This window comes from Copidosoma floridanum, unplaced genomic scaffold, assembly GCF_036245765.1.
Source record: "Copidosoma floridanum isolate Cflo_tuat_1 unplaced genomic scaffold, Cflo_Japanese_pri ptg000014l, whole genome shotgun sequence".
Taxonomy (NCBI): domain Eukaryota; kingdom Metazoa; phylum Arthropoda; class Insecta; order Hymenoptera; family Encyrtidae; genus Copidosoma; species Copidosoma floridanum.
In genome coordinates, this window is record NW_028321891.1 from 2,762,667 (window position 1) to 2,780,318 (window position 17,652).

At 40.8% G+C, this 17,652-nt stretch overlaps 3 protein-coding genes and 1 long non-coding RNA gene across 4 annotated transcripts; 2 read left to right on the forward strand and 2 right to left on the reverse strand.

The window, feature by feature from the left end:
• The first annotated feature begins 2,096 nt into the window (after positions 1–2,096).
• Positions 2,097–6,990, forward strand: Grip (Glutamate receptor interacting protein). Its single transcript, XM_014351261.2, has 8 exons — positions 2,097–2,362; positions 2,843–3,384; positions 3,734–4,049; positions 4,694–4,889; positions 4,964–5,273; positions 5,369–5,688; positions 6,175–6,417; positions 6,510–6,990. The coding sequence occupies exons 2-8, from the start codon at positions 3,127–3,129 to the stop codon at positions 6,883–6,885; spliced, it is 2,019 nt and encodes a 672-aa protein (XP_014206747.2). The 5' UTR covers positions 2,097–2,362; positions 2,843–3,126; the 3' UTR covers positions 6,886–6,990.
• Positions 6,991–7,136: 146 nt separating this feature from the next.
• Positions 7,137–10,945, reverse strand: LOC106638193 (solute carrier family 35 member E1 homolog). The gene is made up of 3 exons (XM_014351257.3): positions 10,472–10,945; positions 8,954–9,162; positions 7,137–8,856 (listed from the first exon to the last, which is right to left on the reverse strand). The coding sequence occupies exons 1-3, from the start codon at positions 10,821–10,823 to the stop codon at positions 8,353–8,355; spliced, it is 1,065 nt and encodes a 354-aa protein (XP_014206743.1). The 5' UTR covers positions 10,824–10,945; the 3' UTR covers positions 7,137–8,352.
• Positions 10,946–11,383: 438 nt separating this feature from the next.
• On the forward strand, positions 11,384–13,154 carry LOC149374748 (uncharacterized). The gene is made up of 3 exons (XR_016293041.1): positions 11,384–11,475; positions 11,740–11,879; positions 12,143–13,154. It is a non-coding gene; the product is annotated as an uncharacterized LOC149374748 (long non-coding RNA).
• Positions 13,155–14,076: 922 nt separating this feature from the next.
• LOC106638149 (uncharacterized) lies at positions 14,077–16,192 on the reverse strand. The gene is made up of 3 exons (XM_089591971.1): positions 15,271–16,192; positions 14,793–15,144; positions 14,077–14,722 (listed from the first exon to the last, which is right to left on the reverse strand). The coding sequence occupies exons 1-3, from the start codon at positions 15,502–15,504 to the stop codon at positions 14,118–14,120; spliced, it is 1,191 nt and encodes a 396-aa protein (XP_089448097.1). The 5' UTR covers positions 15,505–16,192; the 3' UTR covers positions 14,077–14,117.
• Positions 16,193–17,652: the final 1,460 nt, after the last annotated feature.

Below are 17,652 nucleotides of genomic sequence, written 5' to 3' on the forward strand. Positions count from 1 at the left end.
CAAAATTGAGTTCACGCGCCCTACCCTGCAGCGTCTTCTTCTGGACTTCTCTACCAACCACACATCCATATAATATACATACGAGAGAGAGAGATACACGGGCTTTATTTTCAGCGCTGGGCTACGATTTGGCTGCTATATATCGAGCTTGCAGAGAAAGAGAGTTGGGTGTATTTATGTGTGCGCGTGTGTGCCATGGATTCCTATATAGATATATAGGCGCGGGGATAATCATAAAGCTTGATGGCTGATGGGACGCGAACGCGGAGCTTCCGGTCGTCGTTCTTCGTTACACTTGCGCGCCAAAAGCGATCAACTTTATTCTCCATGCGTGTACTGACCGAGCTTTTTTACACAGGCACGATTTATAGTTTCATTTTCCCCGTCCACCCGTCGAAAATTGAAAAAAAAAAAAAAAAAAAAAAAACCTACGTGTCTACAAATCTGGTGGATGGTTACAGTTTGTTTGACAAACTTTGTGCCACGAGTGTACTATTATTGTTATTTTACTAAAGAAAAAAGACATTCATTCGTTGTACCGTAACAATTTATTATTTCCCGAGTCGTATAGGTGTGAGTTGTAAATATACGTCCTCTGATGTAACATGCGAAGTTTTGTCGTTTATTTTCACCCATCGGCAATCGAGATGTACATTACCCACACCTCGTACTCCGCACTCGAGCTTACGAAAGCTCTTTCCTCTACATGTGAGCATACAGGGATTGTAACAACTCGACAAACGGCGCGTATTGATCATCATCACCCTTTACTATGGACATTCACTGCACCTACTCTTATACTGCACTCGTAAATATCACATTTACCATCATCATCAATCAGAAAACAATGCAAGCAGCAAAAGAGAGAGAGAGAGAGAGCGTATATGTAAAGGGACAGCCGCAAAATTGATAAACACGTCGGGGGGGAAGCCGATCGGTCAACGATCGGTTCGAGTCGAATCTATTGCACATATATACACACACACACAGTACGCCATGCGTATATATACTCTCCCCCGCGAGCTATTTCGGGTTATACAGCCGCCATGAACTCACTCGTATACGTATACGCGTATCTCTCGGAGGAGGACTTTCTTTTCTCCCCTTTTCATTAACTCCTTGGTCGTCGTTACTCCTCGCTAATCTACTGTATACCAGCCCCTATATATATTAACTTTGGCTGGCTTTGACGATAATGGTGCAAGTAAAACGCGTGCGCGTGCTGTTTCAACCATGTATGTATATACGCACGAGTAGGCTCTTGACGCCTTCTCTTCGCGATCTCTAATTGTTCCTTTGCGTCTGGCTTTCGAGATTATACGCTTACACCGTTATGAAGATATAATATTAACGCCTCCCCGACTCGGCTCGATTGAGTTATTTTCGTTATTTTCGTCGCCGTCGCGCTTTGTTGGATAAATTCACGTGTATCTTTCATTGTTGGGTTAACAAAAAAGAAAAAAAAAAAAAAGTCATGTTACTGTCATCAAAAATATCCATTTTAACGATTAATTACGCCCACGCGTCACGCGAGAAAAGGAGAAATAAGAGTAGTGCGTCTCGAAAGCTCAATCGGCGGGGCACGCGCGAGACCTCAATCACCACGTCGTAACTGCGCTGCATCTCAGAGCCACTATATATACCCAACAACTCGGTTTATAATCCAAAAATATATATACATATACACATGAAATACATATATATATATACGTGGTAGGCACTTATAGGTACCACATCCATTAACGTGAGCCGCTTCGCAGCAGGCGTGCCCCGATGATGTTTCGACACCCCACACCACCCGTAAAGCGTGGAGCTTTTTTTTCTCCTCCTCCTCCTCCTCCTCGCCTCATTCGCACGTGTTTTCGTCTCTCCGGCCCCTCTTTTCCCAAGCAAAGAGAGAGCATAGGCGCGCGCGGCGGTTCGGAGTCGCGGGGGCCTTCAGTTTTGTCCGGTCGTTCGTTCGCGGCTTTCGCTCGCTCGGGCCGGCGCGGCGGGCGCTGCTTTTTTCCAAATTCATAAATATATATAAACAAACACCCACTCGTCCCACACATTTAGGCACAGTATTTTGTAAATTTTTCTTTTTTCTTTTTTCTTTTTTTTTTCACGCTACACGCGAACGAACACAACCGAACGAAATTCAACGACTCAAGATTTTCTCTTTTGTTCCTTCCCCTTTTTTTTCTTTCTTCATTTTTGTAAACGACCGATTTTGGGTTTTAAAAGTTCTTTGCAAAAACAAAAGTAACACACGACGCGTCGTACTTATACTATCACGATGAAACGAATCGAATCTCAAGTGTGTTGGTGGTGGTGCGCGACGACGACGAGTCTGCAACTGGGATGTTCCGGCCTTGTTTAGGTAAATGTTCCATTTTCTTCAATCCCACCGATCGAGTAAAGTATCACACGATTGATCGGTAAATTTTACTAAAATCGCTTGAATAACTTTTTCCACTTCTATATTTATATAAAAACCCGGTAAACGGAGCTTGCGCAAGCTCTCGAGCCTGGCACTTGTCAATCGATGATTCACGGACACTAATATTTACTATACAAACGTACATTTAACTAAAACCGCTTAAATAACTTTTCTCGCTTCCACGCAAAAACCCAACAAGCGGAGCTTGCGCAAGCTCTCGTGCCTGGCAACATAAGGTCGCGTTTACAGGCAGATCTGAATCGCTTATCGGTTACAGCCACGCGTCGGGGTGAACTAAAAAACAATGAAAGATAAAATGGTGTTTAGGCGAACAAGCGCGGGGTTCAACAATCCGCAAGTGCACGCGTGACTAACGATCAACGGCACATGTGCGTGTATGTTTTGTCACGCTTGTTGCAGAAAACGTAAACGACGACTTTCAGCCGGCAAAGAGCAGAGAGGGAAGAGAAAGAAAAAAAAAAACGCAACATCCACACTGAGTGTATACAGATGGTGGCTCGTCTCGGTCGAGCTTTCTACATGCACTCCTCGAGCAAGGGCTCGGAGCGAGGGTTGCCCAAGAAGCAGAAAAATAAGGGCAAAACAAGAGGAGCGGAAGGAAAAATCAGAGTTGGGCGCCCTTGGGGCGCGCGCCTTTGCAAGGAGTAAAACACGACTCGAAGAGAGAGAGAGAGAGGGAAGAAATGGCAAAGATGTTCAGCTCGTTGAGGCTGGCGACGATGCGCTCGCACAAGAAGACAAGGCCGGGCAGCGTAGCGACGAGCGCGAGCTCCGACTCGGCCGCGCGGACCGACGAAGCGCCCAGCATCGCCCCAACCGCGACATCGGCACCCAGTCCGTGTCCCGGTCAGATGCTCCCGGGGAGCTTTTACAGCGCCTCGCCCTTCCTCGAGGACGTCGCCGAGACCGCCACCACGAGCTTGTCCTCCAAGGTTGCCCAGGTATAAGTGCACTTTTATTATTGCAATTCACGGTAAGGGGGGTTTTTCTACATACACCTGTAACCATGTATTGTCAAACAGTGGGTACACGTACATTATATGTTTTTCATTTGGAGAGGAGACGCGTTAAAAAGACGCTCGAGAGTCGGATTCTCCGCGACGGAAATAGACCGCGGGTAAAAATATCCCCCGTCCCGACGACGGCGGTTCTCGAGCTGCACTGTGGTGTATTAATTTTTCGGGGGAGGGACCGACAGTAATTTTCGTTTTTTTCCCCCGTCCCACGAAAAAAAAAAAAAAAAAAAAAAAAAAAAAAAAAAAAAAAAAAAACATGTCCCGATGATTTCAGGTGCGCGTGGAGCGGGAGAGCGGCAGCTTGGGGGTGACGTTGCGGGGCAGCGCGGGCCGAGCCCTCGTGGTGACGAGCGTGAAGCCGGAGGGTCCGGCGGCGAGGGAGGGTCGCGTGCGGCCGGGGGATCGGCTCCTGGCGGTGGACGACGCGGAGCTGAGGGGCCTGACGCTCGCCGAGGCCCAGCGGGCGCTTCGCAGGAGCTCCGATTCGCCCATCGCTTCGCTCACCATAGAGTACGACGTCGCCAACATGGATGAGATCAGGGCCGCGACGTCCGGGCCTCTGCTCGTCCAACTGGAGCGCGGACCGCAAGGTTTGCATCTCTCGACTAGAGGCGGAATCACTATTTTTTTTTTTTCTTTTTTCTATAATTTTTTTGCTGAAAAAGTTTTTTATGATTACTACTCGTAAATTTTTTTTTTTTTTTTCTTTTTTCTATAATTTTTATGATTACTATACTCGTAACACTGATGGTGGCTAACAAAGTTTTTTCCAACAAAAACAGTGAATTACCATTTTAAAGAAGACACTGAGAAAAAAAAAAAAATTCCATTAATTTTTAAAACATACATAAATCGGATAGATATTCAGACGCTAAACGATTACTTGTTCAATATAAATTAACGTCCATACACAATTAAAAATATATAGCAAAATCTATCACCGAAAAAAGTGATCGACTATTGGGACATCGATCTAATATGTCAGAAAAAAAATAATATCCTCTGAGTATTGCACCATGAACAGTTATACATAAACAGTTTTTTCAGCCAAAAGAATGCACTTTAAGAGGAAAAAAAAATTGTCAAAGTGTTTGAAAACTCGTGAAATATACTAGAGACAATGAAGTATTGCAGGACACGACTGTTTTATGCACAAAATGAATACAGATAAGATTTTTATTCCCATTGTATAAATACAATAAAAAAAAAAACTGTTTGTTCCACCATCATCCAGGAGAGTTGGGCCTGACGGTGCGGGACGCGCACAGCGGCGTGTACATCGAGAGCTTGCGGCCAGCTAGCACGGCCGACCGCTGCGGTGCCCTCCAGCCGGGGGATCGGCTGCTCGGGGTAGACGACGTGGTCGTCCAGGACGCGGTCACCGCGGCCAAGCTGTTGCGCAACAACTCCGAGAACTGTCGCATCGCCAGGTAAGCCGCACACGTCCAACTTGTACATCGACGGGGATTTTCTCTCTTTATTCTCGGAGTGCCCGTCTCGACAGGCTGCAGATACTGCCGAGGCCACCGAGCGCGTCCAGCCGCACCATGAAGCGCCGAGCCCAGCCGCAAAAATCGACGCTCCACGTGAGCGAGACCCTCAACGTGCTCCTACGCCCGGACCACCGGGGCTTGGGCATCGGGCTGAGACAAAGCGACGACCGGCTCGACTACGTCGTCGACATTCTCGAGCCCGGGGGACCGGCCGAGAGGAGCGGCGTCCTGCTGCCCGGGGACCGGGTCGTCGCCATCAACCGGCGAGCCGTCAGGGACCTACAACCGGCCGAAGTTGCGATGATCCTCGAGGCGCCCCAGGTTGGTGCTTGAGACACATTCATCAATATGTGGACCAGGAAGGGGGTGGATACGTGCAGGTGCTTGAGTAGTGACTGAAATAAAAAACAACACAGGTAGAGCTGATGGTTGAGTACAAGGTGGGTGGGGCCGTGGTGCCGAGCAGCGGGGTGTTCACGGTGCGGGTGGCGCGGCCCCTGGGCGGCCAGCCGGACCTCGGGCTCACGGTCAACGAGGGCCTCCGGATATCCGAGGTGCGCCGCGGCTCGCTCGCCTACCGCACGGGCAGCCTGGCCCCGGGGGACCGGCTCCTGGCGATCGACAACCAGAAACTCGACCCCGGCGACCTCCACCAGGCGGCCCAGCTGCTCCACAGGCCCGGCAGCAGCGTCGTGGCCCTCACCGTGCGCAAACCCGATCTCACGCCCGATACGAGGTCGGTGCTGGTTTTATTATTTATTGCGCTGTATTGACGGCTCGGTAAAACAAGATAACAATAACACAGCCAACTCGAGGTACGTTTTTTTACCTCCCTCACATTCAGTGGTGGCAGTAACTTTTACGAGCGAAAAATACAATCTTTGCTGACAGAATTAAACCAATGAAGTGTGTATCTGTCACTGGGAAAAAGTTGGAAGCGACGCTCATCCAAGTATTGGTTTGACCAAGACTGTAGGGAAGCAGCAGCACCAAGACCTTGCTCATCCAAAGCAGCAGGTGCTTCCCTACAGTCTTGGTCGAACCAATACTTGGGTGAGCGTCGCTTCCAACTTTTTCCAAACAAGATGGTGATTATTCAATTCATATAATTAAATCAAGTTTCCACATGCTTCATTCGAGTTGCCTCTTTGTGTTTTACAAAGCCGCAGACGCGCGTTGGTGGATATGATGTGTTTTTACGAGCGAGATCTACGTTTGGTAGACGATTTTCGTTGTCCCACAGGGAGCCGAGCATAGCGGGCGACTCGGTGCAGTACACGAGCGCCGGTAGCAGTAGCAGCGCCGTGAGGTCGGCCCGGGAAAGTTTGCCGAGCGTCGACAGCGCGGTCGACTCCTGGGGCGAGATGGGCGACGTCGCTGGCCCGGAGATCATGAGGCTCTGGGAGACCGCGTCCGTCGACAGCGGCCAACTCGATCTGCCCATGCCTCCCTACCCCTACCCAAAGTACGTTATAGAAAACACATTTTAATCGACAATATGGCAATCCACTGTACCATATTGCACGTCTCTTGTATCGTCATCCATTGGTTTTGCAGTTCCGCGGCGTCGAATTCACCGCGACCCGGCTGCAGTTGTAGTCCCACTCAGCCGCTGCCACCTCCGCCAGTGTCGCCGAGCCAGCAGCAAATCCTGCACGTGTCGCTGCACAAGGACCCGGTGTACGAGGACTTTGGGTTCTCGGTGTCGGACGGGCTGTACGAGCGCGGGGTGTACATAAACAGGCTCAGGCCCGGTGGGCCCTGCGACGGGCTCCTACGGCCCTTCGATCGGATATTGCGCGTCAACGAGGCCAGCACCGAGGAGTGCGACTGCTGCCTCGCGGTGCCCCTCATCGCCGCGGCCGGGGCCAGGCTCGAGCTCACCATCGCCAGGCCCGTCTCGCCCACCGACAGCGTCAACAAACTGTACTAGCAGATGGAAGAGGCTTTTATTTTTCGTATCGAGACGATCGGTTGCGCGCGTGGATGCACGGAAGGATTTTCACGGGGAAAACGAACTTGCATATGGTACTTTTACTAAATGACCATCAGCAAATGTTGGTAAAACATGTTTCGTGCAGATTGTAAATTTATATAATTAAAATGGATACAAACAATGTCTCTTGATACTTTTATGATTTATTATTATTATATTACTTTTCTTTTCTTTTTCTTTTTTTTTTTTTTTTTAACAATGGATGAGCAGTTGTTTTTCTTTCTTTTCACAGATTTTTAAAAGTTTATATCGTTGAAAGAAATGGATGAGAGGCATTTGGTGATGCTGGAGCCCCAAAGCGTGGCGTTCTCACCGCTCGGGAGAGAGTCGCACTCCTCAAAGTTGGGGCAGTCACGCTACCATCTGGGAAATCTGCTCTCCCAAATAAAACGTGAGAGCACTTTCTACATTTTGGGCTGCGGCGTCACCAACATTCTCTCGGTGGATATTTACATCCGAAATACATGCTCCCTATACCGTTGTACATAATTTTCGAGATTGCAACACAACAATCGGTGATGTTAAAAATGTACAAAAAAAATTTATGCAACGCTTGATTGGTTTTGCCTGAACATTCACCTTCACCTGCGTTTTATTTTTATTTACACATGAACACTTTGTTACTTTTATTTATCAAAGTCTAATGAAAAAAATTAATAAATTCATTTATGCACTATGAGCATTTATAAACTACACGACGTTAATGGAAGAAACGTGTTTCGATTTATTTTCTCCCGCGTTTCGGTAATGAAAAATCATCAATCGAGCCAGCGATTGACACGTCCAGAATGCCGCACATATTATACGATACTAAGCTCTTTTTAATTATATTTATAATTGAATGAGAAAATCTTTTATTGATTTATGCAACTATCGGTACATCGAAAAAAGTTTATGAACAAATTTTTTTGAAATAACTGTCAAAAATGCAGTAATAAATATTTTCTTCGTTATTTCTTGACAGTACCAGTTATAAGCACTAAATCTCAAAGTACGGGTACATGCCAAAAATATTTTAAAAAGAACTTTGATAGAGTAGATGTGAAATTTATTTCGAAGCGAAACGCATTATTTTCAGTAATGGCAAAAATAAAAATCACGTATAAGTTGGACAGACTTTTTTCAACAATAAGTTTGCGTATATATCTAGGCAAGTCCATCCTAATGTATCAATTTATTCCTAACGATGCTAATTCTTATTAAAACCATAAAAAATATCGTCCTAATAATATTTCTGTCTTTCGGTGAGCACTAGAGAAATACTGAGCATTACTATTCGGTGTAACAAAAAAAAAAAAAAAAAAAAAAAAAACGCAGTAAAACGCTCACTTCTCTGTATGCAGACAGAAATTGAAAATTAAAAAAAAAATAAAAATAAAAATCGATAGCAATAAATTGGTCTATCTAAGCGGCAAACAATCTGTGCTTGTCGTCTGCCCAACCGTTTACCAGGAAAGAGCTCTGATGCCCGTTCGCGTTGTACTTGGGCAGCAAGCTCTTCTTCCTCTCAGCTTGACGCTGATCGTACTTGGCCTTATTGTAACAAAGCACCCCACCGATGGCCAAAACCATACCAAAAATATTCAGTCCAGTCACCGGATTGCCTAAAATAAACAGCGTCACGGCGATCACGAATATCCTCTTGCTGGCGCTCGCCACGGCGTACGTCAACGGCGTCACCATCGACATCACCGAAAACGCCACTATATTTTGCAACCAATTCAGGATACCGTCGACCACCAGCAGCACCAGAGTCCTCGTGCTAATCTCCACGGCCCTTCCGGTCGCTGGATCGTGCCAGAGATTCCGCACGTCATACATCAGCCACACCGGCAAGAACATGAACAACGCGAGTCGACCTAAAATTAGTAGTAGCCTCAGATGGTGGATACCAGTATCGTAGAGCACCTGAAATTGATAATTGCATATGAGTCATGATAATATTTCCTGATTGAAGTTAAACAAACAAACAAAATAGAAGAAAAGAAAAAAAAAGGATCCCTACCTTTTTGGAGTAAATATTCTGCAGCGAGAAAGCCATAGTCGAGGCTAGTGCACTCAAGAGCCCGGTGAAGTTGAAGCTGAGCTCGGTCAGGGTGGCAATGGCCACACCACCGACGATGGGCAGCAAGCTGGCATAAACCTTTGTTGTTTGACGCTCGCGCAATATGATCCTGGACAGGAGCACAGTAAACAGGGGCATTGTGGCCTTCACTGGGATAGAGTCAAAAATTTTAGCGAGGCAAGATTGCAAGTTGAGCTTGTAAGCTGTTCAATTAGCTTTTAGTGTTGAAAAATAACGATATCGTGTGCTTGCGATTGAATGAAGAAAAAATAAAATGCAACATAATGCAGGCGATTCAGTTTATTGTTAGGCTATTCGTGCATTTTTTCAATTGTTTGGTAACGTACTGTGAGTGTTGTTATTATACCTATACGCCCTGAGTCACGTACGAGAAACTGTACGCGAAACGATATGCGAAGCGCGAAATTGGTAATAGCGCATGCGAAAAATAAAACCAGATCGTACACATGTGGTTTCGCGTAAATAGTGTAGCGTACGCGACTGGGTGATTTTAAAATCTATATTTCGAGAAAAGCAAAGTACCCTACCTATGGATTCACTTAAAAATTTTGTTTATGGTGGTCTTATCGTAAAACAACTAGTTAAAATAAAAAAAAAAAAAAAAACCATACTTCTGCATCAAACACACCTTGGCAGACCAACTTTTTTCACTCAAGTCCAAAGTATAATATTTAGAGCTAATTTATTAAAGTTAAAAGTGCCACGAGGCCACTCCATGCATAAATATATATACCAATATAAAAGGCTTGAGGTTTGTTTCACACAGACAATGCATGCTGCAATTTTTTTACTCTGGTAAAAATAAATAAACACTGCTAATTAGCCAGGTATGTATACATGATTGTGGCAATTACTTTGCGGTCAATGATAAGAGGAAAACAACTAGCAGCAAATGTCATACATAAAGCAATTGACACACGGTGTTGAAAACAATAAAAGCAAAACAAAATTGAATTGCAATCTCGAAGCATATGTAAGAGAACGCGGGATTTTTAAGTCACATGTCACTTTCTACTCCTATATACAGAATTTATTTTTAGATTTCTCTGAGATTCAGCAGCACACTGCCTCATGAAATTCTTTTAGGAAGCTTTTGGTACGAATTATGGAATTACTTGATGACTTTAATGATTTATGCCCCTAAAAAAAATGAAGCAACAAACTTAAAAGTTATTGACAAAACTAAAGCCTCGTATTACATTGTTTACTTAATAAAAATAACAAATAATACATATCTTGGTAAGTATATAGTACATTCAAGCAAGTGAAACATATGACAACTTGTCATTCACTCTACAAGAGCACAACTTGCCACACAAATGTCAACATATGTGAATAGCTAGATTATTCGCCAGCAATCCAAGGCTGTGCAAAGCATCGATCAATCAAAGCAGAAGACCAACAGTACTTCCCATGAGGGAATAAAAAACGACTCACCAGTGTGGGCATAGGAGACAGGCACCTTCCAAATACTGACGTGGCTTAAAAGATTTCCGAGGAACTTGCCCACCGCAAGTGGCACGATTAACTTGAAGTAGTAGGACCAGGTTATGAGGCTGGTGCTTGTGCGTCTGACCCCCCACAAACTAAATAACGGCCCCGAAAACAAACTAATCGTCGTCAACTGAACCATCGTCACGGTTATTGGGTACGGAAAGTCCGAAAGCAAAGCTTTGGCCGCGACGTTGCTCGACGACGACACCACGTACCAGAGGAGGCACAGAAAAACCGTGCTGAGGACTTCCCGGCTCTCCTTGGCTTCGCTGCCGTCACCTCCAAGGGCACCCATACTTGCCCGGTTCTTACTAAACTACTTAAGCTTTATCAACATTTGCAACATTTCGTCGTATAGTCGTCGTCTTATCTCGTGTGCACGACTCCGAAAAAGGGTGACAGCTGTGACCGCATGCACACATTGCACACGTTCCGAAATTATACACTGCCTGCATGCGTCGAAGAGGGGGTTTGATGAGCGGTCGTCGTCTGCTATACAACAGTTCGAGAATCGACCGCGCATTATATATAGGTATCGAAGTATTTCAAAGACTGAAATACCTCTCTAACCTCCATAGATCGGAAACAACAAAAGTAAGATAATTATAATTAATTAAGTAGTGTTTAATAAATTAACATATTTGAGAAAACCTTGATCTTGACCATACAGTACAATATTTGTATTACAACCAGGTTGCAGATACTTTGTTTAAAGAAAACCGATACATCGATATGAGCACTCTACATATCGACAATCGAAACTCTTTCAAATTTCCCGATCACTATAAATATGTAGGTATACTTTATTGTGTTTTATTCCCTCCAAAAAGCGCGCTAAAATTTATTTGAGGCCATGTGCAGTTGTGCACACATATAAGTACTTGCAGAAGAAGTTGATTTGGACTGTTTTCATTGGGCAAACTGCGAAGCTGTACAATTGAATGGAGGTAAGCTCTAGTATTATAAACAGCATAAGTATACGATGAAGCTTAAAATGTTTCACTCTAACTTTTCACTTTTTACTGTGATTGGTCCCCAATTTTTGACATCTTTACAAGTATCACTTTTGAAAGATGTCTTAAGTATACGTAACACAAAATGTCATGGCCTATTCGTCAATTATTATCAGACTGCCGAGACTTCCTACCTTAGCTGAGCTTTAAGTTAGAAGAGTTTATAGCATTTTCTTCTTTTTGTTTTGTTTGTATCAGGAAGACACAGGAACACAGGAAGGGACATTATTTCATAAGTTCTAACAAAAAAGTGCAAGTTAAATGCAATTCGGTCATTCATACAACAGGTGGATAAAAAATTTTGCAAGGGACTGATCCAGTTCCAGTGTTTCAGATAGGTAAGGTTTTTTTTATGGCTGACTTATAATATAAAGGAGTTGTACTTTTCAATTGTGCAATTATTTGTCTTACTCTTATGTATGAATAAAAATTTTTTTTTTTTATTGCTTGAAATTAAATTCCAAATCATAGTGGATGGCACAAATTATCATTTAAATGAAAAAAAATTTACAATATTTATATTACTGTTTCTAGTTTCTAAAAAGTTTCATAAAAAAATAGGTAATAAAATAAATTTGCATAAAAATTTTTTTACTTTCAGAATACTCTGCAGAAATGAGTGTCAGTGCAAGTAATAATTCAACTGATAACATGGCTTTAAACGTGGAAGCATTAACACTACAAAATGAATATTTTCATACCATGGAACATGATCAGAACATTGAAAAATTGATGTTCAATGGAACCTATAGCATGAAGCGATATTGGAATCCGCACAGCGATTTAGATAAAATTGTTGACGATTTCTATAACATTGGTGGATTACGCCACTTCCATTGCAAACAGATTTACGTTTTGGGTAACATTTTATACAAGAACAACGAACCTGAAATAGACTCAATGATTGACCTCATTATTAGGTGCACTTATGAAAACGCGTTGCCTTCTTATGTGGACACCAGTGTGAAGAGTAAAGAACAGTTTAAGGGGGGAACTATTTGTCCGTCAAGAGAAGTTGCCTTTCGTTACCAGGGAAACCTGTATGTTTTGTATGGAAGATATATTTACGGCTACAATATTCCGTATGTGCATTTTATAAATGAAAAGCAAGATAGAGGAAATGAGTCTAATAGTGAGGATAAAGGTGATGGTGAAGACGTGTTTGATTGTGATAAAAGAAAAGATCCACTTTTAACTCGCGACGAAATTATTTTACCGACCATTTCTTACTCTGAAAAAAATAAGTTAATAAATGATTATAATTATTGTTTTTCCATACTGGATGAAGTCACTGAAGAAGTCAAAGCTTTTGCCGTTTACCGTTAATTAATTTTAAAATTAGTGCATTGCAGATACTAACTTTTATTTATTCATTCATTTATATATGTTTATTTTTCTGCCTAATAATTTAAAAATATAAAAATCTAATTTTTTTTAAATATCAACTTTAACAGTAAAAATTAATATTTTCTATCATAAGTCGTATTCATTAAATAATAAAAAAAGTAATGTTTAAATAGACTTCATTGAACTGAAGCACAAAAAGTATAAAAAATATTTAAAGTATGCTACACTTACTTCTACATTTTTAGAAAGTAAATTTTTCAGAATTTTTAATTTCTAGTTTGTATTAAATTCCATCATAATTTTCAATACCCACTAATTATAAGGTCACACTTACAGTGTATAACTGCAAAATAAATCAATAAATGGGATTTTCTTGACTAAGTGATGTCATTTGTAAATTTAAATGACCATTTTCCATCTTTTACCATCTGTCATAAAAAATTTAGTCATGATTCAGTTAAATTTTTTATAGTTTTTTGAAGAAATTGTTGGTCATAGTTCTCTCATGATAATTTAACATAACTTTTATAAGTAATAAAAATCTTGAAAAAGTATTACAAACATTTATGGCAATGTATGCTTCTGGTTTTACATTTCGTGCTATCTTACTTTCTCTAAAATAAGTCGCACTGTTTCCAGTTACAAAAAAGGTAAAGCTTTTCTACTTTCAATTAGACTAAAGATTGGTTGTCAAATTTTTAATATTAAAAACAATTTTTTAAATAGGTTGTATGTGGATTAGGGCATTCGAAGAACAGCAAATACTTCACTTTTTTGTTAGGTACTAATACTTTAAACAGTATTCTCTCAAACATCACTCTAAACTATGCAGTTAAAAACAAATTTAACAACAATAAGTTTATTATTTAGAAAAAAATTTATTCATAAAAAATTTGTATTTGATAAGTTTAATCACTAATCGTTGTAATGCTTAACCAAAGCATCATAACGGTCTTGATACATTATACTTAGTTTAATTTTTTTTGTATTTTTTTTTTTTTTTAATTTTCAGTCTACTGAAACTTAAAATCCTAACAAAAGTTAAACAAAAAAAAAAAAAATTTTTTTTTCACTAGTATAATAATATCTAAGTTTAAAAAAAATAAAAATCGTCAAAAGTAAAAAAAACCATACATTTAACGGAAAGCTTCTGTGCTAATGATATAAGTTCTATTTTATACACGAATATAATGACAAAAAATGATTAACGTCTTTGTAAATATAAAACTCTACCGACTAGAGCAATTCATTTGATTACTTATGTAATAATAAGGTTGTATATTTGTTAATATTTGGGACCTGTTAATCATGCTCGGTGTCATAGTTTGATTATACTTATAGCAAATATCACACTGTTGAGCATCAGCTACAAGAAAACACTTCACATGACGCTTAAAGCCCAAGTCATCCTTGCAAAGAGAAGAATCATTATTTATTTCCATTTCACTGATCATAAATCCTTGGCACACTTTCACTAAATCAAATTCTTGTATAATTCTTAACATCGTTTCAGTATTTGGTATGTTTGCTGGAAACATTGGTAAATTATCTGGCTCAATGTCCCTTAACCTTTTTCCATGAATTGAGTAATGTACGTTTCCGTTTTTGTAGATAACAATATTTTTTTCATACAAAACCACAAGTCCTGTGTTCTCACTAATTGTACACTCTTTGGAAAAAGAAATTACTTCTTCCTCACTAATTGGTAGTTCAAAAATTTTCCACGATTCTGGTAGTAACAAAGTCAGATGCTGTTTATGATACTTAACGTACTGGTGAACCGTCAGTCTTGCCATTTCAGCCTTATTTTCTTGATTATTTTTATCAGCACAATCTGTAACAATCAATATAGAAATTAATCACTGACACTATATTTGACGAGTTAAAATAGAAAATTTATTTACCTTCCAACGTTTCTACTTTGACCATGGTTGATTCTGAAGTCAATTCCTCTTTCTTGATGTTCAAGAGTACTTCTTTGGAAGCTTCCAAGTCTTGGACTACATCTGTCATAAAGTTTTGAATTCTAGGCAGCCTACTCAAACTATCTTTCAACTGTATTTGAGAAACTTCGAAATTTTCAAGACTCTCATCTGGAAGGATGTTCGATGGAATATCATAAGAGTTTAATAGTCTACCATTGTCAAAATGTGTGAAAGAAGTCAGCTCGTATTGTGTTACGTTGTTTGTTGAGACTATTTCATTACTACAGTTATCAAACACTGTGGGTACAGCTAGCTTGTTCAGTCTTGACCTCTACAGTGTATAAACAAAAAATAAAAAACACAATGAATGAAAAATGAATAGAGTACAGTACGACGCTGATAAGCAAAAAAACAGAGAGAGAATAGAGCAATTATATGTAATATGTACAAAAGTCACCTGAAAGTAGTTTTCTCCCGCGAAGAAGTCGAAGCTTATGAGGTGGTGAGGTTCGAAGTGTCGCTCACAAACGTGATCGGTGGGTGACATTGATATGCCAACGTTCTCACACCACTTTCGGGCCAGTTGAGCATCTTTGGGGCATTTGAACAACGATCGTCGAAAGTTTTGGTTGTTACTTCTATACTTTCGAACGTAGTTGCACGACGGTACGCAACACCTATCCTTAGGCATCCTGACGTGTGTCGACCCGCAATGCGGGATACACGCGCGTGTCAACGAAGGTGCATAAACAACAAGAGTTACACGCGAGAGTAGGTGTAACGGGCTCAGTGTGTTTGATTTTATCAGCACGTGGATGTGGATCGCAACGTCATTCTACCTGATGCACTAAGCTTATACAGTCAAAGATGAGTGTTTGTACCGTTGAAAGCGACGTTTTTTTACCAAATCTGCGCAGCAGCAGCGTCGCTGTTTGAATACTTATATTTCGTTCTTTGCCTCACCATATTAGGTACTTGTATATAACTTTCGCTGCACGTTAGAGCTCATGCCTATATATGTATATTGGATGTGTATATTGTTGTTGCTTACTTGATGATAACGAACTGACGACTGATAAAAAGATTGAAGGTCAAACAGTAGGTATATAAATACAAACTTTATAGTATGGGTATGTACTATGTAAGTATAGGTATAGCTGTACGAAAGACGCGCTCCTTATTTTCACCAACTTGAGTCACTTCAGAGAGTTGAGTCAACCATAATCGGAAAGTTTAGACCAATCAGCGCGCTCCTTGAGTTTTTTTACAAAGTCCTCTGATTGGTCGAAACTTTCTAAATAGCTTACTCACACAGGGAGAAGAGCAACCGAATTAGGCCTCAGGAAGATGACGAATATGTTTATAACGATGGATACGAAGTCTCACTTTCTCTTTCAAATACATTGAGGTAAGTTTCGGGTCATAAGATAATAAGGGACAATGAGGTATTAAAGGCAAGAAGCCCAGCGATAGAAAACTTTAGCATAGAGGGCGCCACGGAACATGGAGACGAGTCCCTTTAGGGTGTAATCCGCAATCGCCGCCAGCTGTTACATATGTACGACGTGACAACGTTGCGTGGTTGGGGGCGCTACTGTCGATTTACTGGTGATGTGATCCGCAATCTCACCAGCAGTAAAGCAGACGACGTCGGTCTATACTTGCTCTTTTTCGTGACATTTTCTCATACACAGTAAAAAATTTTTTTGTAAATTTACTAGATTAAATCTTGGATACAAATCCGACCTAGATTAAATATAGTAAATCTACAAAAAAATTGTAGTAATACAAAGCTTTTTGTAGATTTACTATACGGCTTGTAATATTAAAGGTCCGGCTTGTACTTTTAGAGCAGCAGTAGCAGCACTGTCCACAGCAGTTGGGTTAGTACATTTACAAGGGCTGTAGTAAACGTAAAAAAGGTTAGGTAGGAGATTTAAAAAAATGAGAGGTACTTTTCGTTTTTAAAATTGTATTACTACAATAGAAGTGTTACACAGTTACAAATAAGATAAACATATATAAAAACAATAAAATACAAATACATTACACAACCAAATAGAATTCTGCTATTTGAGAGTTTTTAATACGTTCCCACAGATCGTCACTTTTTTCACTATCAACTGGAATATGTAAAGTAGAATAAATTTTTTTCATCGTTAAAAGTCATTTTAAATTAAAAATATCTTTTTATGGCTGATATTTTTGTACCTTACCTACAACAGTTATATGCGGGTAATCGTATCCAATTATGAAGTTCTCTGGAAGAGTCCCACTCTGAAAATAAAAATAAAACCGTTTTTCAAAATTTTCTATGTTGAACGGAGGATATCTTAATAGTAAATGATATCTATGATACCTCAATGTTATATACACTATGTTATTTTCACAACCTATCAAATTTGCACCCTGATCGAATAATTAACTTGAAAAAATTGCACACAGTTTGGTTGTAAGACATTCGGCATGCTTTTCTATGAAGTAATTAATGCGATGGTTGGCTGCGAGGTTATGATGTATCACTGACCCCAGAAGTATACCGAACTTTTATATTTTGTGATGTTACGCCCGAATTACACGCAACTCAATACAACGTAACTTTACAATAACAATAAGTATACTTACTTTCAATACTGGTGATTGCCAAATTAAAACACAAATTTTCACAATGCTCGTGTTTGTCTCGTTTTGAGCTGTGTAGCCAGATATACCATCGCCCGTATGATTTATGAACACTCATCTATGTAATACTTGCGCGCAATAATATACGTATACTCTATAGAGTAATGTAGTTATACAACGAGGATTGTAAAATTACTACGCCTACATAGTGAAATCA

What these genes read in the sequence shown, in the direction of transcription:
- Grip (XM_014351261.2), top strand. Translation starts at nt 3,127, where the DNA reads ATGGCAAAGATGTTCAGCTCGTTGAGGCTGGCGACGATGCGCTCGCAC. An exon ending in TGATCCTCGAGGCGCCCCAG is followed by an intron (nt 5,274 to 5,368) that starts GTTGGTGCTTGA and finishes AAAACAACACAG; the next exon opens with GTAGAGCTGATGGTTGAGTA. An exon ending in GATCTCACGCCCGATACGAG is followed by an intron (nt 5,689 to 6,174) that starts GTCGGTGCTGGT and finishes TACGTTTGGTAG; the next exon opens with ACGATTTTCGTTGTCCCACA.
- LOC106638193 (XM_014351257.3), bottom strand. Translation starts at nt 10,823, where the DNA reads ATGGGTGCCCTTGGAGGTGACGGCAGCGAAGCCAAGGAGAGCCGGGAA. An exon ending in TGTCTCCTATGCCCACACTG is followed by an intron (nt 9,163 to 10,471) that starts GTGAGTCGTTTT and finishes ACTCTATCCCAG; the next exon opens with TGAAGGCCACAATGCCCCTG. An exon ending in AGAATATTTACTCCAAAAAG is followed by an intron (nt 8,857 to 8,953) that starts GTAGGGATCCTT and finishes TATCAATTTCAG; the next exon opens with GTGCTCTACGATACTGGTAT.
- LOC106638149 (XM_089591971.1), bottom strand. Translation starts at nt 15,504, where the DNA reads ATGCCTAAGGATAGGTGTTGCGTACCGTCGTGCAACTACGTTCGAAAG. An exon ending in CGGGAGAAAACTACTTTCAG is followed by an intron (nt 15,145 to 15,270) that starts GTGACTTTTGTA and finishes TATACACTGTAG; the next exon opens with AGGTCAAGACTGAACAAGCT. An exon ending in CAAAGTAGAAACGTTGGAAG is followed by an intron (nt 14,723 to 14,792) that starts GTAAATAAATTT and finishes TGATTGTTACAG; the next exon opens with ATTGTGCTGATAAAAATAAT.